The sequence below is a fragment of the Microcaecilia unicolor genome, chromosome 4, assembly GCF_901765095.1.
Source record: "Microcaecilia unicolor chromosome 4, aMicUni1.1, whole genome shotgun sequence".
Lineage (NCBI taxonomy): Eukaryota > Metazoa > Chordata > Amphibia > Gymnophiona > Siphonopidae > Microcaecilia > Microcaecilia unicolor.
In genome coordinates this window covers 366,907,403-366,933,395 of record NC_044034.1, presented here as the reverse complement: position 1 = coordinate 366,933,395, position 25,993 = coordinate 366,907,403, and the positions used below count along the sequence as shown (strand labels likewise).

Here is a 25,993-nt window from a genome sequence, read left to right as displayed (position 1 = left end):
TTAAATTGTGAGATCCACTAGGAGTATCTCTCTATATAAAAGGCAACCCCAATGTTCTGAAGCCTCCACGGAAGTTGAGGCGCCCGAGATATCCGCTGTGCCCTGGAGTGTCTGCACCGCCCTCGCGTCAAAACGTCATGACGTCGAGGGCGGAGCTATAATACTCGAGGGCCGAAACACGATGCGAACCCCGAACAAGGCAAGTAGCTCGGAGGGACGGAGGGAGGGGGCCCCTTGCTAGCGCCCGTTTCATTGCGCTCAGAAACGGGCATTTTTTCCTAGTTTGTATATAATACACGTAAACCACTTAGGCTGTACCAGGTTATTCATGAGTCTTCTGTGAGGAACCGTATCAAAGGCTTTGCTGAAATCCAAGTAGATTACATCTAGTGCATGTTCTTTGGTCACCCAGTCAAAGAAATCAGATTAATTTGGCAGGATTTTCCTTTGGTAAAGCCATGTTGCCTTGAATCTTGTAATCCACTGTATTCTAGAAAGTTAACTCTCTTTTTCTTCAGCAGTGATTCCCATTTTTTTCCTACCACCGACGTAGCTTATTAGCCTGTAGTTTCCCACAGAAAGGCGCAGAATGTCAAGAATCTACCGTATATACTCGACTATAGGTCAATCTCATGTATGGTTCATCCAGTCAGCGCAACAAGATAATTCATCACATAAAGTATGTTAACCTCCTCTGGTCTGACCCTCTTCCAGTGGTGATCCATCTCTAGAGCCACCCTGATCTCGGGACCGAGCTCTCCCTGGCTCCAATCATCTGCTCTCGGGCTAGGTCTCTCCTTTACCAACCCGTAGCACACATAAACTCACTGGTTGCCACTTTCAGGAGCCAAAACCATCCTTCACAACCAGTGATCACACTCCTCACTCAGGATTTCCCTTTCCTTCTCCTGGTCTCTTGACAGGGGACCATCAAGCAATTCCAGACCTGCAGGCAACCAAAGACGACCCCTCTAAAGGGCGTAATTTTAGCTTTGTCTCCTTCCAAACTGCCCCCCCTGTCATTCTTCAGTCCAAGGGCAGTATTTCTCTGCATTTTATTTCAAACTACTCCCCATGGGCTGGGCTTCCTCTCACCTAAGGACATCCCATCACTCCACCCTCTAACAGGGACTTCCATCCTTCCACGGCTCTGGAAAAATCTATCACTCTTATAATACCTATACCATAGGGTATTGCATATAAAATATCTTTAATACGGGCCACTCCCACAGACTGTAGTGCTTGCACTTGGGAATCTAATTTCTGAATTATTTTCTTTGTTACAACTGAACCCTACAGATGGATTTCTTCCAGGACACTTTTGTTTCTCCCAGCACTAAATTTCACTACTTGAAACTACAGTTTTTGCCAACAATGGCAGAGGCTGAATTCTTTTTTTTTATTATTTATTTATTTATATTTTGCAATACATTCACAAGAATTTCTTGCAATAGAAACATGAGGGTAACACAAATAATACAAAGCAAACACATTTACTAGAAATTAATCCTCTCTTCTTAGACCACTAAAAGAAGGAGGGGAATTCTTAGAGTTGAGAAGAACACTAGAATAATATTTTAAATAAGCAAACAAGCCTGAACGCTTTTTAATCCACGGTTAAACTATATTTCTCAAAACTTTCCCTAGGGGTCACTTGACAATTTTCTTTAATTCAACAAAACTTTTCAGCTGGTCCGGATCATAAAATATATATTTGTTACCCTGATATTTAACCAAACATTTACATGGATACGATAATAGGAAACTAGCTCCCAGCAATTTAGTCTCTTCTCTCAATGCAAGAAACTTTTTACGTTTTTCTTGAGCAGCTCTTGTCACGTCCGGGTATATCCACACTCGCGCTCCAAGAAATTCTTTAAGAGCATTTTTAAAGTATAATTTCATAATTGAGTTAACATCCTGCTCAAAAACAAAAGATACTAACAAAGTAGTGCGAGACTGAACGTCACTCATAGACTGTTCCAAAAAAGCTGTCAAGTCTTGTAATCCAATTATACATTGTGTAGGTTGATTTTCTGATTTTCTCTTCCGCTCCTCTTTTTGCGGAATTGGGAGATAATATATTTTGTTAATCGGAGGCATCAAATCAGAGCAGTAATTGAGAACTTCAGAAAGATATTTTTTAAATAGTTCAAGTGCACTCACCTCTGGGACTTTTGGAAAATGTATTATTCTCAAATTAAGACGCCTGGTCTAACTTATTATGTAGAATAATTTTATCCTTAATCAGGCTGTCTGTAGAGTTTTTTAACAAGTCAATTTCTTGCTGAAAAATAGTTCTCTGAGAACTCACTTCCTGCCGTATCTTTTCTACAGAGTCATTCAGAAAATTAACTTTTGTTACCAAAGAAGTTGTATCCGAAGCAGCTTTCATAGTAATTGTAGTTAAATGTTGTAACATTGCCCAGATACTTCCCAGGGTTACCTCCGCTGGAGCCAAAAGCTCCTGTTGTAGATCTTCTGCAGACTTTCTGGGTGAGGCTCCATCCACTGAGGTTTCTTCGCCGCCATCTTCGGACGCCGCCAAAAGCTCCACCTTCCCCCTGAGGTCTGCAGGACACGGAGGAGGATTGAGATCCGGGGAGGAAAGTGTGGTGTCATGCTCCAGGGGAATCGTCGCTCCTCCGAACGTTCCCTCAGCAGAGCTCCCTTTCGCCCTCTCCCGTGGAGTACTCGTGGCGAAACCATCGAGGGTCGTCTGGACTGTTTGGGCAGCCGCAGTCGCAGATGGTAGGCTTTTGACTACCCCCTTTCTTTTTGTATGCGGCATTTCTAATCGCGGAAACTTTCAAATAAAGGGTAAGTCCAGGGAGCCTCAGTGATCGCTACCGAGTTGCGTCTGCCATCTTGGAACGCCCCCCCCCCCCAAAAAAAAAGTGTTCCGAGGCTGAATTCTTAACTACATGAATGTTTGCCCTTGTAAGATTATTCCTGCAGTTCGGGGGAATACATCATGTCCAAGACTAAGCAAATTGCAAGACTAAGGGGCCCTTTTACAAAGGCTTAGTAGGGCTACCGTGCGGGTATGCACCAAATCGGCCCTACTGCCGGGGTAGCGCAGGAGCCCAGAGGTAGTTCTGAAGTAGGCGTATGCAGTTTCCCACGGTAGAAAATTATTTTCTGTTTTCTAAATTGGGGAGGGGGCATTCCCAGCAGTAATCAGAAGCGCAGCTATATTGCCGCATGCAGCCTGATTACCTTGGGGTTAGCACGTGAGCCCTTACCGCCAAGTAAATAGGAGGTGGTAAGGGTTCATGCGGTAAATGGCCAGGAGCCAATTTTGGACTTAGTGCTTGGCCATTGTTGACAAAAACAGAAAATCGGCTTTTTGGCAGACGTGCTAATAGGTGGCCTGAGTGCCTGGGAAAAATCACCCACTAAAAGAAGTGCCGGCCACTTTTAAGCGCACCTTTGTAAAAGGGCCTCTAAGGATTCATTAAATGTGAAATTCCTATAGATGAGCAAAATGAATGAACCTTGCAATGAATTGTTAATGAATGCACATCGGCCTAGTGTATTACCCCAAAACATGTGCTTTCATTTAAAACATTTTGTAAACCCAACTTAAGAAAAACTGATGAAATTTCCCTCCAATCAACCATGCCACCAAGGTCTTGCCTCATTCACCATGTAATAAGTACATAAGCATCGCCATGCTGGGACAGACCAAGGGTCCATCGAGCCCAGCACCCTGTCACCGACAGCGGCCAAAAGAACAAGCAATTTGTCCCGCCCATCCTAGAAACACTGTATTATTCCCTCGTCTATTCAATAACATTCTACGGCTTTTTCCTCCAGGAAGCCGTCCAACCCTTTTTTTGAAGTCCGCTAAGTTAACTGCCTTAACCACCTTTTCCAGCAGCAAATTCCAGAGTTTAACTACGCGTTGAGTGAAGAAAAATTTCCTCCGATTCGTTTTAAATTTACCACACTGCAGCTTCATCGCATGCCCCCTTGTCCTAGTATTTTTGGAAAGCGTAAACAGACGCTCCACATCGACCCGTTCCATTCCACTAATTATCTTATAGACCTCTATCATATCTCCCCTCAGCCGCCTTTTCTCCAAGCTGAAGAGCCCGAGACGCTTTAGCCTTTCCTCATAGGGAAGTCACCCCATCCCCTTTATCATTTTCGTCACCCTTCTCTGCACCTTTTCTAATTCCACTATATCTTTTTTGAGATGCGGCACAAAGAATTGAACACAATATTCGAGGTGGGGGTCTTCTCACATTGTATTGTATTATCTTGTATTATGCGACTTATAATCCAGCAGAATGCAAAGCAGATAACAAAAAGAGCATCTTCACATTAGAAGGAATTTACAATTCTCAATATACAAATACAAAGATGAAATATTAAGGGGCCCTTTTACTAAACCGCGTAGGCACCTATGCTCGCCAAATGCGCATCAATTTTGAGTTACAACCTGCCTACCATGCGGTCCTTGCGGTAATTTCATTTTTGACACACATCTAGTACGCGCATCGGAAAATATTTTTATTCTCTGGAGCGCGGGCGATAATCAGCATTTTACGCACGTAGACCATTACCGCGCAGTTACCGCGTGAGACCTTACCGCTAGCTCAATGGCTGGCAGTAAGGTCTCAGACACAAAACGGATGTGCAGCAATTTTTATTTTGTCGCACGTCCATTTTCGGCAAAAATTTTAAAAGACATTTTTTACAGGTGCACTGAATAATGATTCCGCGCGTACCCAAAACACACGTCTACACTACCGCAGGCCATTTTTTAGTGCGCCTTTGTAAAAGGAACCCTAAATAAACAGACTCTTCTAAACTACAGTCATTGTCTAGAGAATAAATAGCTTTTAAGTGCCTTGCGAAAAGAGATGTAAGAAGGGATTTTCCAAATCTGAATTGTGATATCATTCCAGATCTCAGAACTCTGATAAACAAATGAGCGTTCCCAGACCGAGCTATATTTTACAGTTTTCATAGATAGAAAGTCAAGAGTCAGCCTTTCAGCAGTTCTTAGATGTAACCTATTCATTGGAAATAATAATGATCGTGTGACACTTTCTAATTGTAAACCATAAAAACATTAAAAAAACAAACATGCTATTTTAAAATAGACCCGTGATTCTTTCTTAAGCCAGTGTAGCTTCTTAAATAAGGGAGTGAGTTCACAAAATTTCCCTGGCCTATTTAATCGGTCTCACAGCTGCATTCTGCAGAAGTTGTAACTTCTTTTTTTTTTTTGACCACCAAAGGAATAGGAGCCCTTGTTCCACCAGTTCATGCATTTAAAAAGTGAAACGAAACATCTGCACACCCTAATCACCACTAAGATTAAAGGGGTCAATATTTGGCTGGCGGTGGTGAGCATTTTGCTCGCCGCCAATGGCTTTGAATATCTGGTTATTTTTGAGCAGGCTAACACACAGACACTTAAGTCGATATTCAGTACTTGTGTCCAAGGGTTACCGCATAAAGATGGCCCTTTTTACTGCAGTGGGTAAAAATCCCCCAAACTCTTTACCGCATGGCCTTGCAGCAGGGAGCCCTTAATAAGGGCTCCTAAAGTAACTGGGCAGCATGCGGCAATGCCCAATTAACCACCGGGCTACCGCCACGCAAGCCATTTCCGGGGGTTTCCCTGGAAGTGGCGCGTGCTCGGGGCTGAACTACCAGCGGCAGCCGCGTTGGGCCAGCGGTAGTCCTGATTTAGCATTCAGTAAGTCCTCCTTGGGCTTGCCGACACTTTGTAAAAGACCCCCAAAGATAGGGCAGACAAGTATGGGGTCCCATTTGTGCACTAACCCTGGCCGTTTAAATGCTGAATATCAAGCAGTCAAGTGCTGACTCCACCCCCAGAACGCCTCCAAGATATCTGGCTTTGTGTTCAGTGCAAACCGCGATATTCAGCTGCACTTAGCCTGTTAAGTGCCACTAAATATTAGCAGGTAGCCCCGACCAAGCGATTTAATTTGAATATCAGCTGGACAATGATTTAGCAGCACAGTTCTTGTATCCATTTCTAAATAAATTAATTACCGTGCAAACAGAACCTAAAACTCATATCTACCGTACACATGGATTAGATCACTAGGGCTTCAAGCCCAACAAAAATAGAAAGGTGGTTACTTACTTTGGACGGATTATCAAAGTGTTCCCTGTACACAAAGAGAAGTCATCTGCATCGCGTCCTACAATTTTGATATTATAAACCAAATGTTTAGAACTTGGATTTTTCAGCTGCACCTATCAAATTGATACACAAAAGATTAGCAGATAAAACACAGCTTTCTTGAGCACAGAGCTAGCTCTGGTGGCTTCTCTTCCTTCTTCACATTTCCTCTGCAACACTGTCCTAAAACTATACAATTATCTGCCCATGTGGAAGGAAATGTTGTGGTTTACCGTTACTGGTTGACAACCAGGGAAGTTGAGTTCAAATCCCCCTGCAGCTTGTGTTCTTGGGCAAGTCATTTACTCCTCCACTGCCTCAGGTGCAAACCTAGATTGTGAGCCCTCCAGGGACAGGGAATGTGAAAGGTGAGAGCTGAAGGGAAAGCGGATGGGATATGAAATCTGTGGTAGCAATCAAAGCGGTTTACATATTATATACAGGTACTTATTTTCTACCTGGGGCAATAGAGGGCTAAGTGATTTGCCCAGCGTCACAAGGAGATGCAGTAGGAATCAAACCCAGTTCCCAAGGATCAAAGTTTAGTGCACTGACCACTAGGCTACTCCTCCACTAGCAACATTCCATGTAGAATCTCAAATAGGGAAAGGGAAATAGGACTTGATATACAATGCAACTACATTCAAAGTGGTTTACATAGTATATACAGGTACTTATTTTGTACCTGTGGCAATGGAGGGTTAAGTGACTTGCCCAGAGTCACAAGGAGCTGCAGTGGGAATCGAACCCAGTTCCCCTGGTTCTCAGGTTGCTGCACTAAACATTAAACTATTCCTCCAATCCATTTCTGGCAAAGAGTCTGCTTTATTAGATATTTTTTATTTTATTTTAGTTACATTTGTACCCCGCGCTTTCCCACTCATGGCAGGCTCAATGCGGCTTACATGGGGCAATGGAGGGTTAAGTGACTTGCCCAGAGTCACAAGGAGCTGCCTGAAGTGGGAATCGAACTCAGTTCCTCAGGACCAAAGTCCACCACCCTAACCACTAGGCCACTCCTCCACTGTTGTTACTATTTGAGATTCCACATGGAATGTTGCTATTCCACTAGCAACATTCCATGTAGAAGTTGGCCCTTGCAGATCACCAATGTGGCCGCGCAGGCTTCTGCTTCTGTGAGTCTGACGTCCTGCACATACGTGCAGGACGTCAGACTCACAGAAACAGAAGCCTGCGCAGCCTTCTACATGGAATAGCAACATTCCATGTAGAATCTCCAATAGTATCTATTTTATTTTTGTTACATTTGTACCCTGCGCTTTCCCACTCATGGCAGGCTCAATGCGGCTTACATGGGGCAATGGAGGGTTAAGTGACTTGCCCAGAGTCACAAGGAACTGCCTGTGCCTGAAGTGGGAATCAAACTCGGTTCCTCAGTTCCCCAGGACCAAAGTCCACCACCCTAACCACTAGGCCACTGCTCCACTCACTTTGTGATATCACCAAAGTGATATCACTTTGTGATATCTATCACAAAGTAAAGAAAATACAAACTGTACATCCATAAATTGGAGACGGGTTTCATGCATGCATAAGATGAAGAACAAGGACTCAACAGAGACATGTTTCGGGTCAATGCCTGCGTCAGTAGCTTTGTTGCTACTCACTGTGACATGCATCTTAGAGGGTATGTTTTCTTCTATTCCGTTGGAGTTCACACATCTATGGCACGATAAACTCCATCGGATTATATGACTCCTGATGCAGGCATTGACTCCAAAATACGGTCATATCAAGTCCTTGTTCTTCATTTTATGCACGAATTGGATCTTTCTCCAATTTCTGGATTACAGTTAGGATTTTATTATTTCACTAGTAAAACAGGCCCGTTTCTGACACAAATGAAACGGGCGCTAGCAAGGTTTTCCTCAGAGTGTGTATGTTTGAGAGAGAGAGAGAGTGTGTGTGTGTGAGAGAAAGTGTGTGTGTAAGTGAGAGAGAGAATGAGTGAGAGACAGACAGACAGACAGTGTGTGTGTGTTTGTGTGAGAGAGAGAGAGAGCGTGTGTGAGAGACAGAGTGTATATGTGTGTGTGTGTGTGAGAGAGAGAGAGAGAGAGAGAGATAGAGTGTGTGTGACAGAGAGATAGAGTGTGTGAGTGAGTGTATGTGTGGGGCTCCGAGTTCAATGACCCCCTCCTTCCCTCCCTCCCTCTCCTCCCCTCCGAGTTACAGGCCCCCCTTCTGTCCGAGGTGCAGGCCCCCCTCCCTCCCTCTTTCCCTCGCCTCTCCTCTCTCTCCTCTCCTCCCTCCCTCTCTCTCCTCCACTCCGAATTCTTGGCCCCCCCTTCCCTCCGAGTTCCATGCCCCCTCCCTCTCCTCCCCAGCGTGTTCCATGCCCCCCTTTCCTCGGAGTGTGTGTGTATGTTTGAGAGAGAGTGTGTGGGTGAGAGATGGAGTGTGTATGTGAGAGAGAATGAGTGAAAGAGAGAGAGACAGACAGAGTGTGTGTGTGTGTGTGTGTGTGTTTGTGTCAGAGAGAGAGAGAGAGTGTGTAAGAGAGAGAGTGTGTGTGTGTGTGTGTGTGTGTGTGTGTATGTGTGAGTCTGTATGTGAGAGAGAGAGTGTATGTGAGAGACAGAGAGTGAGTGTGTGTGTGTGTGTGTGTGTGTGTGTGTGAGAGAAAGTGAAGCCTTCAAGCCTTGAAGCATTTGTGTGCTCTGTAAGGCTCTATCTCCTCAATTGACGACACGTAGATCCGGAACATTGCAGGAATGCTTCAAGGCTTGAAGGCTTCACTTTCTCAGCTTCAGAATGTTGGACGTGCATTTTATTATATAGGATGAGGGACACCCACTTTGAACTGCAAGGTGTAAGCGGGATATAAGACCAGATGTTATGTTATGTCTACAATACATAAACTGGAGTAACAAATACTTAAAGATATCAATGAACGGCAAAATATCTATAATCACAATAACGAAGCCAATCCACTGACTGTGTAAATGTGATTGTGTCAGGTGTCCCTTATGAATAAGTGGATGTTCCATCACATGGAAAACCTACCATAACCACCCCCATTAAATAATGTGCTTGTTAAGAAACTCTGCTCAGTGTGCTGCTGCGGCTAAGAAAGCAAATAGAATGTTAGGTATTATTAGGAAAGGAATGGAAAACAAAAATGAGGATGTTATAATGCCTTTGTATCGCTCCATGGTGCGACCGCACCTCGAATATTGTGTTCAATTCTGGTCGCCACATCTCAAAAAAGATATAGTGGAATTTGAAAAGGTGCAGAGAAGGGCGATGAAAATGATAAAGGGGGTGGGACGACTTCCCTATGAGGAAAGGCTAAAGCGGCTAGGGCTCTTCAGCTTGGAGAAAAGGCGGCTGAGGGAAAATTTGATAGAGGTCTATAAAATAATGAGTGGAGTTGAACGGGTAGATGTGAAGCGTCTGTTTATGCTTTCCAAAAATACTAGGACTAGAGGGCATGCAATGAAGTTACAATCTAGTAAATTTAAAACGAATCAGAGAAAATGTTTCTTCACTCAATGTGTAATTAAACTCTGGAATTCGTTGCCAGAGAATGTGGTAAAGGCGGTTAGCTTAGTAGTTTAAAAAAGGTTTGGATGGCTTCCTAAAGGAAAAGTCCATAGACCATTATTCAATGGACTTGGGGAAAATCCATTATTTCTGGGATAAGCAGTATAAAATGTTTTGTACTTTTTTGGGATCTAGCCAGCTATTTGTGACCTGGATTGGCCACTGTTGGAAACAGGATGCTGGGCTTGATGGACCTTTGGTCTTTCCCGGTATGGCAATACTTACGTACTGAATAATATTTTGTGTCACTGCATTTATTTTGGTTCAGTTCATACTGTAAAGCCAATGTACATGTGGCTATTGTATGCCACACTTGGAGATTCATTTCTGCTTTAATAATCCTGCTCTGTCTATGATCCTGTACTAAAAATTGTGCAATAAAAAATCCTTCAAAACAATAAACAGCTGCCACAGTTCATTAAACCCCAAAATGAAATTAAGCCATTTAAAAAGAGATGCTGTGCCAAAATACCCTTTCAAAAATGATTGGCTACTTAAATTGAAAACTATTATTCTGTAGTCAGAGGCTGCACAACAATAATTCATAAAGTAGCTGAAACGTTTCTGTCGCTACAACCCTAAAATAAAGGTAGTAACACGCACAGAGCAGCAGTTGGTGTTCTGTCTGCAGCAACCGTTAAAACTTTAAACCACGAGAGAGTAGCCAGCACAAAGAAGAAGGTTCAAAGGCACAGAGGGATGTAACCTCCACAGCGCAGCAGGTACAATGCTAAAACAGAGGGCATAAGGTGGGGGGGGGGGGGGGGTAACGCACAAAGAGATGGTTGCAACCCTAACCACCTTAATGGGCAGACTAGATGTGCCATTTTGGTCTTTATCTGCGGTCACTTACTGTGCTACTATGTTGACGTTTGTCTACTATAATCTTAAACAAGCAGGTGTGGATTACACAGATATAATAATGAAATCACAAAAATAAATCCACTAAATGAAAAATAACCAATTTGGGAAAATGTTTATGTTTGTTACATTTGTACCCCGCGCTTTCCCACTCATGGCAGGCTCAATGCGGCTTACATGGGGCAATGGAGGGTTAAGTGACTTGCCCAGAGTCAGAAGGAGCTGCCTGTGCCTGAAGTGGGAATCCAACTCAGTTCCTCAGGACCAAAGTCCACCACCCGAACCACTAGGCCACTCCTCCACTGTTGCTACTATTTGAGATTCTACATGGAATGTTGCTATTCCACTAGAAGTCGGCCCTTGCAGACGTGCAGGACGTCAGACTCACAGAAACAGAAGCCTGCGCAGCCTTCTACATGGAATGTTGCTAGTGGAATAGCAACATTCCATGTAGAATCTCCAATAGTATCTATTTTATTTTTGTTAAGTGACTTGCCCAGAGTCACAAGGAGCTACCTGTGCCTGGAATCGAACTCAGTTCCTCAGTTCCCCAGGACCAAAGTCCACCACCCTAACCACTAGGCCACTCCTCCACCTCAAAGAGCTCAAAATCACAAACGATTTAGAGAGCTGGAGGGATCCAAAAGATCTCTTACTCTTTCATCATCGGCAAAAAGCCTTCCCTAGAACAATATTCCAAAAATGAGCTTTTTTCATAGCTGCTTATAAATCAGGGGCATAGCCAGACAGCAGATTTTGGGTGGGCCTAGGCAAGAAGTGGGTGAGCACCAAATGTTCTCTCCCCCACCCCCACAACAAAATAAATATCTCAGCTGGTGGGAAAATGCTTCTCTCCAGTCTCCACCTTGGTAGTCTGCAGCAGGCGTGCGCTGAAAACTGAGCATGCGAAGGTGCCAGTATTGTGGAGAGCAGCATTTTCATTACCATGTGCTACTGTTGGATGGGCCTGAGCCCTAAGTGTTATAACTGCTCATTAAGTTCGAAAGCAAAATTGTCAGTATTTTCACTAGAATATAAATCAACAAACACTTATCTTTAAACAGTCATATCGTGTCCAGGATCCAAAATCAAAGCCAAGCCGCTGGTTATTTTTCATTTAGTGGATTTGTTTTTCGTGACTTTTGTCTACAACCATCTTTACTCCTGGGATCTCACATCTCAACACACCCAAAATTAATACCTGTACATTATAAAGAATCAAACTGTACCTGTTTAACAATGGTAGAATGATGAATGCCCGTAAACTCAATAGTATTCTCTGGCAAATACAGAGGCAGCTTTTCATACAAATAGATGCAAAGCACGAGCATCACAACTGGGTTGGCATCACACATGTCAGTGGCCTAGTTCCAATGGAAGAAGAAAACACAGAGCAGGATTTTCAGGTAAGCCATGATGTCAACCGTGTTGCTACTTTGTACTATCAGTTCAACATATGTAGGCTTGCTCATGTGTTGTGCTGCTGTCTGCTTACATCTTGTTACATCTTTCTTGGCACAGAATCTGTGCTCGATGGGCAAGAACTGAGGATATGGGAAGCGACTGCCCATAAGTGTAACTATTTTACTCTTTATTAGCAACAAGTCTTGCAAAGGCCTGCGTGTCACTCTTGCTGCTTATCTCTTGAGTGCCCATAAAAGGTATTATTTTTTACCCATTTGAATTCAGCAGACTAACAACAACAGATAATCACAGGGATCTTGTGAGGGCAAATCTAGTACTACTACTACTTAACATTTCTAGAGCGCTACTAGGGTTACGCAGCGCTGTACAATTTAACAAAGAGAGACAGTCCCTGCTCAAAGAGCTTACAATCTAATAGACAAGTGAACGGTCGGTCCGATCTCTGTTCCAGTAAGTTGAATAGTTACAGTTCCTATGACTATTCAAAAAGGAGGAAAAGCAAAGATATTAAATTTACCTGTAGCAAGTATTCTCCAAGGACAGCAGGCTTTATATTCTCACAAGTGGGTGATGCCAACCCGTGTCACCCAGTCAGGGACTTATGATTAGCATAAGTAGAGCTTTGTGGAGCATGAGACAAGCCCCACCACGCATGCGAGAAAGTGCCTTCCCACCCACCGCGAGAACGTGGTCTCCTCAGTTCAACACTACAGCAAAAAGGTAAAAATAAGAAAGGAGAAAACTCCAAGGGGAGATGGGAGGGATTGTGAGAATATAAAGCCTGCTGTCCTCAAAGAATACCTGCTACAGGTAAGTATCTTCGCTTTCTACGAGGAAAAGCAGGCTTATGTATTTTCAGAAGTGGGGTATCTGTAGCATCCAGGCTCACCAAAAACAACAAACAGTGGTCAATTGGGCTTCACAATGGCGAGGACATAACACAGATAAACCTGAAACTATATACAATCTGAATTAGAGTGCAGTCTGGAACAGAAAAAAAATGGGCCTAGGAGGGTGGAGTTGGATTCTAGACCCCAAACAGATTTTGCAACACTGCTTGCCCGAACCAACTGTCGCATCAGGTATCCTGCTCAAGGCAGTAGTGAATGTGTGGACTGAAGACCACGTTGCAGCCTTGCATATTTCTTCAATGGAGGCTGACCTTAAGTGGGCTACCGACACAGTCATGGCTCTGACATTGTGAACTGTGACATGACCCTATAGGGCCAGGCCAGCCTGGGCATAAATGAAGGAAATGCAATCTGCCAGCCAATTAGAAATGATGCATTTCCCAGTGGTGACCCCCCCCCCCCCCTATTGTTGGGATAAAAAGAAATAAAAAGTCAGGTGGACTGTCTGTAAGGCCTGGTCCGCTCCATGTAGAAGGCCAAACACTTAGTGTAAGGTGCATCCACTAGTAATGCCTGAACTCACTGACTCTACGAGCTGAAGTAAAATCCACCAAGAAAATGACCTTCCAGGTCAAGTACTTCAGATGGCAGGAATTCAGTGACTCAAAAAGAGCTTTCATCAGCTGGGTGAGAACGACATTGAGATCCCATGACACCAGTGGAGGTTTGCAGGTGTCATGTCTGTGGCCGTGACCACTCTCAGCCTTACCATGTTTCTGGGGGTCAGCCTCTGTGCTGGCTTTTGTCTGTCTCTGTGTTAGTTTTGTCTTTGGCTCTGTGTGCTGATTACCTCACTAGACCTCACCTGTGTGGGCTATGCCTCTCTGGGGAGCCAGCATCTAAGATGGCTGCCGCCTGCTCTGTGCCAGCTTCCAAGATGGCTCCTGCTTGTCTTTCCTGTGTGTTCACTTCCTATGTGTTACTAGCCTCCCCTTGGTGTGAGTGTGTTTCCTGCTTCTGTCCTGCGCAGGTGACATCATCAGTGAGGACCTTCATAAGGAAGTGCTGTGCTAGCATTCAGGGCCTTTGCATGGTGTTATGCCTTTAGGCCAGGTCAGGTTAGTTAGTGTTCTGCTGCACTACTGCTTAGCCTTTCTCTGGGTTCTGGCCCAGCTTCTCTTTGTGTCTGTGGACTGCTAGTCCTTCTGTGTGGGCTCTGCCCTTCTGTTTGTGTCTGTGGACTGCTAGTCCTTCCGTGGGGGGCTCTGCCCTGCTACTCTGTGTCTGTGGACTGCTAGTCCTTCCGTGGGGGGCTCTGCCCTGCTACTCTGTGTCTGTGGACTGCTAGTCCTTCCGTGGGGGGCTCTGCCCTGCTACTCTGTGTCTGTGGACTGCTTGTCCTTCTACTCCCTTGCTCTGTGTTTGGAGTCTGAAGCCTTCAGCCACTCTCCCTCGGTTTGTGGTGGGAGTCTGTAGCTTCAGCCTGACCCTGCTAGTTCCTGGTGTATTCTATCGTCTGCTGCCTGTCTCTGACTATTGCCTGAACCCCGATATTCTCTGCTTGCTGCTGGCCTTTGACTATTGCCTGAACCCCGATACTCTCTGCTTGCTGCCTGTCTATGACAATTGCCTGAACCCCGATGTAATCCTCTGCCTGCTGCCAACCCTGTTAGTTCCCGGTTACTCCTTCTGTTTGCCTGACAAGTTTGACTCCTGCTTGTTCCTGACTTTCCTCACTTGCTGCCAGCCCTGACCTCTGCCGGTTCCTGTCGAACCCTGCTTCTGCCTAGCTAGGGCATTTACCCTGAGGGTTTATCCTGAACCTTGCCTCTGCCTAGCAAGGGTATTTACCCTGAGTGCCTATCCTGAACCCTGCTTGTATATCCTGAGGGTATATCCTGAACCCTGCTTGTATATCCTGAGTGTACATCCTGAATCCTGTCTCTGTCTAGCTAGTGTGTATTTCCTGGGTGCTTATCCTGTATCCTGCCTCTACCTAGCTAGTGGGTTTACCCTGTGAGTATTCCCTGAACCCCATTCTGCCTAGCTTGCTGTGTGCCCTAGTCCTTGCTCCTGTTATGCTTTTGTTCATCTTGTCTCCCCTGGTCTGTCTTGTGTTCCTTGCTAGGGGCAGCGCAGCAGTTTTCAGTCTGAGTCTAGTAGTTAATCTAGCTTCCTCGTGTTCCCTGACCCAGGGTGGGTCCTCTGGATCTCCAGTACCAGCCTCGTCCTGCAAGTCCTCCCGGCCACCCACAAGCTGGAGCTCAACTTCAGGGGAACGGTGGTCATGTGCAGGTGAAGCTGTTCCTGTTCTACCGGTTCCAGTTGCCTGCCTCAGTCCCAACTCCAGTCCAGAGGTCCAGCCCTGTCCTTCCGTGTATCCAGTTCCAGGGTGGTCTTGCCTGCCACTGCCGCTCCTCGGCAGTGGTCCAAGGGCTTACGTATTCCGGTTCTGCCTCGAGGACCTGACAACAGGGAGCTTTGACAAAAGCAAACCTCTCATAAAGCAAACCAGAGACTGTCCAGAAATGGTCTTACCTTCTACACGTTGATGGTAAGCACTAATTGCACTAAGGCGAACCCTTACAGAGTTGGTCTTGACACCAGACTCGGATAGGTGTAGAAGGCATTCAAGTAAGGTCTGTGTAGGGCAAGCAAGGGGATCTAGGGCCTTGCTGTCACACCAGACGGCAAACCACCTCCATTTGAAAGAATAGCACCCCTTAGTACAGTCTTTTCTGGAAGCCAGCAAGACCTGAGACACACCCTCTGAAAGACCCAAGGAAGTGAATTCTAGGCTCTCAACATCCAAGCTGTGAGAGCCAGACACTAGAGGTTGGGATATAGAAGAGACCCCTCGTTATGCATGATGAGGGTCAGAAAACACTCCAATCTCCACGGTTCCTCTGAGGATAACTCCAGAGGTAGAAGGAACCATATCTGATGCAGCCAGTACGGCACAATCAGAATCATGGTTCCGAGGTTTTGCATGAGTTTCAACAAAGTTTCCCCCACTAAAGGAATGGGAGGATACAAATACAGAAGATGTGTCCCCCAATTGAGGAGGAATGCATCTGACGCTAGTCTGTCATGGGCCTGGATCCTGCAACAAAACTGAGGGATCTTGTGATTGATCTGAGTGGCAAAAAGATCTACCAAGGGGGTGCCCCATGCTCAGAAGATCTTACAGACAGTGCCCATATTGAGAGACCACACATGTGGTTTCATTATCCTGTTCAGTCTGTTGGCCAGGGTATTGTTTTTGACTGCCACATGTTCAAAGGAACATGCCATGCTGGTGAGCCCAATGCCACATCCAGATGGCGTCAAGGCACAGAGGGTGTGATTCGGTGCCCCCCTTCTTGTTGTTGTAATAAATTGCAACCTGATTGTCTGTTTGGATGAGCACAATTTGATGACATAACCAAGCTCTGAAAGCCTTTAGAGCGTTCTAGATCGCCCAGAGCTCCAGGAGATTGATCTGAAGATTTGTTTCCTGGGTGGACCAAACACTTTGGGTGTGAAGGCAATCTACATGAGCCCCCACCATCCTAGGAGAGATGCAACCGTCAACAGCACCTTTTGAGGCTGAGGAATTTCGAATGGAAGTCCCAGAGTCAAATCGGATCGAATGGTCCACCACTGAAGGGAGTGTACAAGCTCTGGGGACACCTGGATGACATCACCACACCTGGATGACATCACCCAGGCTCCCTGTGGCTTCAGGCTCCCCGTGGCTTGATATCACTGAGAGGCCAGGGTCCATTGAGCTGATCTCATGAGAAGATGTGTCATGGGTATAACATACAATGTGGAAGCCATGTAGCCCAACAATCTCAACAACTTCCGAGCTGTGACCTGCTGAGAGGCTCAAACCCTGGAAGTGAGTGCAACAAGTGTGTCCACTCTTGTCTCTGGAAGGTAGGCTCCAACCAATCACTGTACAGAGCGAAGATGGGACTTGGGGTAGTTTAAAACAAACCCTAGTATCTCGAGCACCAGAATAGTCATCCAATGAACTCCAGAGCACCAGCCAATTGTCGAGATACAGGAACACATGGACTCCTAGTCTGCGTAGTGATGCTGCAACTACCTCTAGACATTTGGTGAAGACCCTGGGAGCTGTGAGGCCAAAAGGCAACACATGGTACTGAAAGTGATGTATTCCCAGTTAAAATCGAAGATACTTCCTGTGGGCTTGAAGTATCGGATATGAGTAAATGCATTCTTTAAGTCCAGAGAGCATAGCCAATCATTTTCCTGAAACATTGGCAGAAGGATGCCCAGGGAAATCATCCTGAACTTTTCCCAGACTAGGAATTTGTTCAGGGTCCTTAGGTCTATGATGGGACACACCCCCCCCTGTTTTCTTTTGCACAAGGAAGTACCCTTGCTGAAATGGGCTTGACCATGTGGGCCTTCAGAAGAGCTGAGAGCTCCTCTGAAAGTACCTGCCTGTGCTGAGAGCTGAACGAATGAGCTCTTGGTGGGCAATTTGGAGGTTTTAGATACCAAGTGAGTGCGTATCCGAGATGGACTATTTGAAGAACCCACCAGTCGGAGGTTATAAAGGGCCATCTTTTTTGAAAAAATAGCCTCCTCCCCGACTGACAATTCGTCCGGGATAGGTACTCTTACTGCGGCAATGCTCTGCTGGAGCAAGTCAAAAGCTTGTCCCTTGCTCTGCCTGGGGAGCAGCAGGGGCCTTTGGCATGAACGAGCATGCTGGGGTGTACCTATGCCTCTGATAGTAATAGGGACTCCTCCTTGGCTTGCCAAAAGTCCTCCAAGCTGAGGAGGTAGATGCAGAAGTTACCCAGTGAGAGAGAGAAGAGATGGTATCAGTATATTTTTGAATTTGGTCTACGACCATCTCAACCTTCTCTCCATAAAGGTTATCCCCCCGGCATAACAGAACAGAATGTTCCAAGTCAGAATGATGCAGCCATGAGTGTACATTGCTATACTTTGGGCAGAGATCCTGGATGCCACATCAAAGATGTCGTAAGTGCCCCAGGCCAAAAACTTTTGACACACCTTCTGCTGCTTGACCAACTTGCGAAGTGACTTGGCCTGTCTCAGTCAGGTCAGACAACTTGTGCACTGAGTTTCCCAAGTAGACACTCATGAACAGCTGGTAGGATTGTACTTAGGAGATGAGCACTGAAGCCTGAAACATCCTTCTCCCAAAAGAATCCAGGGTTCTATCTGGGGGTGCCAAGGCATAGTCCCTGGAACTCCTGGCTCTTTTGAGAGCGGATTCCACCACCATGGAATTGTGAGGCAACTGAAGCTTATCAAAACCAGGTGTACTGTGGATCCGGTACATGGTATTGTTGTTCTTAGGCATGACCGGGACTGACAGAGGGACTCCCAGTTCCAAACGAGGACTTCCTGGAGTACCTCGTGGAGAGGGACAGTCACACCCTCCTTAGGAGGAGACATGTAGTCCAGGACCACGAGCATCTTAGCCCTGGGCTCATCCTCCACTTCCAAAGGAAATGGAATGGCATCAGCCATTTCCTTGACAAAAGAAGGGAATGAAAGGCTCTCCGGAGGAGACTTTCTCCTTTCAGGTGGAGGGGAGGGTTCAGAGGGAATTTCATAGGACTCATCTGAGGAAAAGTACCTTGTATCTTCCTCTGAATCCCATGAGCACTCCTCTTTGGTGTTAGACCGAACCTTCCTTGACATGGAGGAGCCATGTCCTCGAGAACAGCATCCAGAAGTCGGTTCCTGCCTCGACTCCAGCGAAGCTTCCTCCACCAACGTTGAGGGAGTGCCAGCTTGAGTGGTGGTCGACACTGCGGGCAAAGGGAGGCAGCGTAGGTGCAAGCACCCCAGATGCAGATGCACACCGATGCAGAAGGCCATCCATCAGATCAAGACCGTATGTGCTCATCGATGTGTACCAGTTCAGACGCAGGTTGCACAGCTGCCAGGGTCGATGCGGGAGATGGGTCTTGGGAGATTGACGCATCTGCACCTCCTGTACAGATGGGGAGCGGTCTTCCTGGCACCGACACTTCTTGGGTGTCGAATCTTTCAACTACCCGGAGTTTCCGGCACCATGCGTCAAGAGCGATCGATGCTGATGCTTCTTATCCTTCGCCCAAAGCTTGTCATTGAGGCTCCTCGGTGCCGAGTATGATGTCAAATCCACACGTCACCTCTGGGTCAGGTCTGAAAATGGATGGTCCCAGGGGCCCTACATAGCAGAAGGCCTCAAGGCCGGTGGAGACCCACTCGATGCTTCACTGCTCCCAGAATCCAAGGATCTAGTAGCAGCCACGCTCACCAACTCTCCCACTGCCAGTGCGATGCTCAACGTCGATGCCGATGCCGACGTCAAGGAACTGGACTTGGCTCCAAAAATCCTCTCTCATTGAGCCTTTCTGGAAACCTGGGTCCTCTTCTTCATACGGAGAACACAGTTAGTTGGGCTATGGTCGGCCCAAGACACTGAAGACACTAAGAATGGGTGTCTTTCCTAGTGATCGTCTGATTGCACTGAGTACAGCGCTTAAAGCCACTGGGAACCTTCGTAGACATGGAAGGAAAAACTACCCTGGCTAAATTAAGTGAAGCGATGGTGCCTGAAAAAGGGGCAAGGCATGGCAAAAAGGAAGGGAAAGGTCCCGGCCGAAGTCAAGGCCTAAAAACAGATGAATGACAGAAAAGAAAGGAAACTTAAAACCAGGCAAAATAAACTAGAAAATAAAGGAAAAGGAAAAAAAAAAAGGTGGTTCTACAAACAGGAACACAAGAAAGGACGAAAAAAAAATGGCCGAAAGGCACAAAAAAGCTCTTTGGAGCGAATGAAGTGAGGAGACGGTTTAAAAAAAAAAAAACATACCCTGTCCTCATCGCGGTAGAAAATGAACTGAGAAGACCACATTCTCACAGCGGAAGGGAAAGCACTTGCGCATGCGTGGTGGAATGTGTCTCGCTTTTCACAAAGCTTTTCTTATGCTAATCAAAAGTCCTGGAACGGGCAACATGGGTCGGCGTCACCCACTTGTGAGAATACATAAGCCTCTGAGAATTCTATAACTTTGTGCCTCAATGACAGGTGTAGATGGTCGAACCTAAGTGCACTAAATGATGCACGTAACAGATAGTATTCTATAAGTTTCATGTGTCACTTGGCATGCTAATTTACATGTCGACTGCATAGGCTGTGTTGGGATGGGTTATGGCTGCAGAATATGCATGGGCTGTGTATTGCTGCTAGTGACAAGTCAGTTAATGTGCATTAATTGCAGCTAGTGCAGCAGATACACTGAAGAGGAGCAGTTGACTTTACCCAGTGAAGTGCATCAGCACTATCTACTATATATACTCAACTATAAGCCATGATTTTTTGTCCGCACAAAAAAGGCCAAAAATTGGGATCTCTGCATACAGTCGAGTCAGCACAAATTGCTCTTCTTCCCCCCTTACCCCTGTGTTGACGGGCACTTCTCTCTCACTTCCCTGCACCCCCCCCCCCCCCCCCTGTCATGACTGGCATTTCCTTTCTTACTGGTACCTGCCCACTGCTGCCACTGACACTGAACTTACAGCAAGTTGGGCTAATGTGAGGCCTTGAGCATCTGTGCATATTCAAGGCCTGCCGGTTCTTGTCCTCTGAGACTCCAATGCACAAAGGCAGGGGATCACATGTAAATGAGCTGCACGGATCCCCCTTTGTGCACCCTTGCTGTTTGCGCTGGGCCACCATTGTTTTTTGTTAATTTACCCCGGTGGTCCAATGGACCCTGACCCCGCAAATCTTTTTTTAAACTTTCCCTGGTGGTCCAGACCGCACCCCCACCCCCCACAACCCCAGAACCCTTTAAAAAAATTTTCCCTAGTGGTCCACTGGATCAAACTCTTTCCCCTGCACAGGCACACTCCCCTCCCTCCCTCCCACACCAGACCCACACCCCCGCCTCTCCCTGTATCTTACAACAAAGTGGAGGCAGGAGAGCAGGAGCAACGGCTCCATCCTCCTGCCTCAGGCCTGCCCGGAACAAAATGGCAGCGTCCAGGCCCTGCCCAGTGCATTCTGGGATGCACTGGGCAGGGCTAAACACCATATATGGGAAAAAAAAACTCCTTTCTGTTTTTCAGCTATATGCCTGGTGAAACAAAAAAGATTTAAGACTCTTTCACAATTCATAAACATTTTGTGTGGTGCACATTTCATTAAGGAGCGATTTCAAAAATGCTCTAGCACGAGTTATTTGGTTTCGTCCTGTAATTAAAGGCTGAATGATAAATGTACCTCGAGAACATGAATGCATTGGATTATCCGACGTGTAGGGTGCAACAGAAAAGACAAATATTCAAATGATAAATTCAGTGAAACTTTAAATATTGCAAACAGCACCTTATCCTTAAACCTGGATTACACTGGATAAGTGTTGTGTTCAAACCTCGGCCACTTTAATACTGTCCTTGCTGCTGTACTCTGCACACCTTGCAAGGTTCTGAGAACGGTAGCAGGTAGACCATGGTAGATAATATTGCACTAAGTTAAACATGGTTGCATTAGCAGGGCAAATACGCTATGGAACTCTCCATCAGCCAGCAATGGCCTTAAGAAGCCTATCACTTTCATCTTACAGAATGCTGATCAGATCACTTAATTGACATGAGAGTGCAATGTCAATTGCTAATCCAAGAAAACAGCAAGGTAGTGAATATCTGCCTTTACGATAATGTTATCTCCCCTAATTTCAGCATTACAAGTAGATAATAAAAAAGCTCATGGGACACAAACAATACCTCTGTATTTTTTATAATTTATGGATTACCAGTGCTTAGATAACCACTTCCTTACAGCATGGAAGCAAAGAACCACAGATCAGGACTGTTCTCCCTATAGGGTGCATCATGACTCATCTCAGTATTTGTGCTTCCATTAGACAACACCTGCCTGTTAACAGTTCTGGATTTTCCACTGTTTTTGCAGTGGCCACAGGTGGGCCTGGGTGGGCTGGGGCCCACCCACTTAGGGCTCAGGCCCACCCAACAGTAGCACATGTTTAGCAGTAGCTGATGGGGATTCCGAGCTGTACCAGCTGAAGACTTCCCCTTGATGGTAATGAAAATGGTGTGCTCCATGATACTGGCACCTGCGAATGCTCTGTTTTCAGCGCATGCCTGCTGAAGACTGCCAAGGTGGAGAGAAGCATTTTCCCACCAGCTTAGATATTTTTTGGCGGGGGGAGGGGGAGAACACTTGGTGCCCACCCACTTCTTGCCTAGGCCCACCCAAAATCTGTCTGGCTACGCCCCTGGTTTAGAGGATTGTTGCAGGACCGACAGAGTGGAGCAAATTACCTGCAACTTTCAGGACACCAAAGAATTCAGGGTTGCTTATAAGACGGCTCAAGCAGCATTTGTTGGGACAGGTTGACTAGTGCTCTACACAGCTGATGGCCAAAATATGGCGATCAGTTTAGTTGTTATGCCTTTATTGATTTTGTATTGCATTTGATGTGCTTTGAAATGCTTTATTATGTATGTTTGATCTGTACACCGCTATGGACAAGGGTACAAGGGTGGTATATAAATGTTAATAAACAAAAATTAAATGCTTTGCAATTAATTACTGTTGGGGAAGAAGTTCCCTATCTAATGCCCTGATGATCAGAAGCAAACGCAGGTACTAGACGCTGTTAGCACCATACTATCACCTGCATTTGCGGAACACAGCAAAGGGAAGGCTAGAGACGTCTGGAGCGCCGCCTCCTTCACTGACGCTGCGCTGCTGGACCGCCACGGAGGTAAATTTAAAAAGAAAAAAAAAAGAAAAGGGATGTTGGGGGGGGAGAGAAGAGGGCGGGCAGTTGAACAATGGGAGCGGGAGGGCAGGGGAGAGACGAGAGCATGGATGCGAAGGGGGAGGGGAGAAGAGGGCAAGCCAGGCCAGGCCAACTGGGACATGATGGGACATGGGAGCGAGAGGAGAATGGATGCGAGGGGGGGGGTCATGGAAGGGAGAGAGGGGAATTGCTGGATAGGGACTAATGGAGGGTGACAGAGGAGCATGGATGGGAGGGGCAGGGCGAGGGGAGCGAGGGGAATTGCTGGAAAAGGATGAATGGAGGGGGCAGGGGACAGAGGAGCATGGGTGGACATGGATTGGGAGGGCAGGGCTCAGGGAGAGAGGGGAATTGCTGGAAAGGGATGAATGGAGGGGGCAGGGGACAGAGGAGCATGGATGGGCATGGATTGGGAGGGCAGGGCTCAGGAAGAGAGGGGAATTGCTGGATAGGGATGAATGGAGGGGACAGATGGGCATGGATGGATATGGATTGCAGGGCAGGGCTCAGGGAGAGAGGGGAATTGCTGGATAGGGATGAATGGAGGGGACAGATGGGCATGGATGGATATGGATTGCAGGGCAGGGCTCAGGGAGAGAGGGGAATTGCTGGATAGGGATGAATGCAGGGGGCAGGGGGCAGGGGACAGAGGAGCATGGATGGGAGGGCAGGGCTCTGGGAGAGAGGAGAAATTGCTGGACATAGAGGGGAGGGAAGAGAGATAAAGGAGATGAAATGAGGGAAAAGGAAGAGAGGAGAAAAACTGCAAATGGATGAAGAAAATAGGCAGAAGCTGAGGACCAGAAATTAAGAAGAAAGGAGGAAAGGAAAGAAATAAATGGAAAGGAAGCCCTGGAAACGGAGTTAAGAGGACAGATAGCAGCAGAATCAGATACTGGGCCAGCATGATCAGAAAAAGAAAGTCACCAGACAACAAAGGTAGAAAAAAAATCATTTTATTTTCATTTTAGTGTTTGGAATATGTCCACTTAGAGAATTTACATCTGCTATCTTATTTTGCAATGTATAGCAATTTGTTTCTAAGAATATTGCTGACAATTCCTGTCAGTGTGGCAAGTGGTGAGCGATCATTTTCACGGGGGGGGGGGGGGGGGGGGGGGCGCCGCCAACTGATAGTCTGCAGGGGGGGGCGCCAACTGATAGTCTGCAGGGGGGCGCCAGAGACCCTAGGCACCGCCCTGATCATCTGCTTGCAAGTGATTGTTTTATCAACTGTTTTCAACTCTACATATTTCGTTGTATAATGCCTGAAGTAGCCTTCGTGAAAAACATGCTGCCATGTTGGGTCATTGTTTACCATTAAAGCAAATTGATCCACTGGTGCAGTTCACTTCTTTACTAGAGGGATTAAGCAGAGCCAATCCAAGTGACCACGACTGCCAGAAGTCAAATATGGATGAGATAATCTAAGAAAATCATCATAAACCCCGACCTCCTTCTTTCCTAAACCGTGCACAAGCCAGTGAAACATTGTAGCTGTGATGCTTCCTAAATCTGTGCTGTTGTGGATCTCTAGAGGATAATGTGAATTTGTACAGTCCTGTACTGTGTAGCAATTAGCTAGAGATAGGCAGTAAAGACTGGGGGAAAAGGCATAAGAACATAAGCAGAATTGTGACAATAATCTCATAACAAAAAGTTTGTAAAAACAAATCTGATTTCAACTGTTTCTGAAAGAGAAAATAGAATAAACCTGATCTCACATCCAAAGCTTTACCATTTGATGTTTAGTACATTTCTCCTGGAAACTTTTAAATTTAACACCTCTAAAAGAGGAAAACTGTAATAACAAATATGCACATGTTCACTGATCACTAACATCTCCCAATAGAGTAATCAATGATGCCAATCAATGATCCCTTTAAAACTGGGCACATGCTGGATGTTTTTTTTTAAACAGTATCTTTAATTTAAAAAATTTCAATACAAGTACTTTGATGAACAATCCTCCATGTCATCTTATTAACCAGAAAAACAGCATCTCAAATGAGGAGAAAGAAAAGTAAAAGAAATGTCAATAAACCCACAGTAAATTCCCAGCCCTTGTAGTCCCCTCCTTCTCTTCCTCTCCTCCCCCCCCCCCAATCCCCTAAGAACATAATAATAGCCATAATGGGTCAGACCAAAGGTCCGTCTAGCCCAGTATCCTGCTTCCAACAGTGGCCAAGCCAAATACTTAGCAGAAACCCAATAGTAGCAACAATCCATGATACCAAACCCACGACAAGCAGTGGCTTCCCTATGTCTTTATCAATAACAGACAATGGACTTTTCTTCCAAGAACTTGTCCAAACCTTTTATTAAATCCAGTTACACTAATTGATGTTACTACATCCTCTGGCAGACTTCCACAGCTTAACTATTCGTTGAGTGAAAAAATATTTCCTCCACTCAGCCATCTCTTTTTCAAGCTGAAGAACCCTAACCTCTTTAACCTTTCCTCATATGAGAGGAGTTCAATCCCCTTCATCATTTGGTTGCTCTTCTTTCAACCTTTTCTAATTCCGCTATATCTTTTTTGAGATATGGCGACCAGAACTGAATGCAGTACTCAAGGTGAGGTTGCACCATGAAGCAATACAGAGGCATTATAGTATTCATGGTTTTATTTACCATCCCTTTCTTAATAATTCCTAGCATCCTGTTTGTTTTTTGGGCTGCTGCTGCTCCAACAACACCTTGATCTTTTTCTTGGTTGCTGACCCATAAGTTGGACCCTAGCATCAGGTAACTATGATTCTGATTATTCTTCCCAATGTGCATCACTTTGCATTTGTCCACATTAAATTTCATCTGCCATTTGGATGCCCAGACTTCCAGTTTCCTAAGGTCTTCCTGCAATTTTTCACAGTCCACATGTGTTTTAACAACCTTGAATAATTTTGTGTCATCTGCAAATTTAATCACCTCACTCATCGTTCCAATTTCCAGATTATTTATAAATATGTTAAATAGCATTGGTCCCAGTACAGATCTCTGCGGAACTCCACTTTTCACCCTCCTCCATTGAGAGAAATGGCCATTTAACCATACCTTCTGCTTTCTATCCAATAACCAGTTCCTAATCCACAACAGTACACTGCCTCCTATCCCAGGACTCTTTCATTTTTTCAAGAGTCTCTCATGAGGAACTTTGTCAAAAGTTTTCTGAAAATCTAGAAAATCTGAAAGTCCATAGTCTGTTATTGACATGGACATGAGGGAAGCCACTGCTTGCCCTGGGATTGGTAGCACGGAATGGTGCTACTAATTAGGTTTCTGCCAGGTACTTGTGACCTGGATTT

At 45.7% G+C, this 25,993-nt stretch overlaps 1 protein-coding gene across 1 annotated transcript in view; it reads right to left on the bottom strand.

Annotated features, from left to right (window-relative positions):
* Nucleotides 1-25,993, bottom strand: part of CFAP47 (cilia and flagella associated protein 47) — a 1,083,264-nt gene that overhangs the window by 631,875 nt on the left and 425,396 nt on the right. The window contains 2 exon segments of the mRNA XM_030202357.1: nt 6,131-6,243; nt 11,827-11,961. Of these exon segments, the coding sequence (XP_030058217.1) occupies nt 6,131-6,243; nt 11,827-11,961 (248 nt within the window).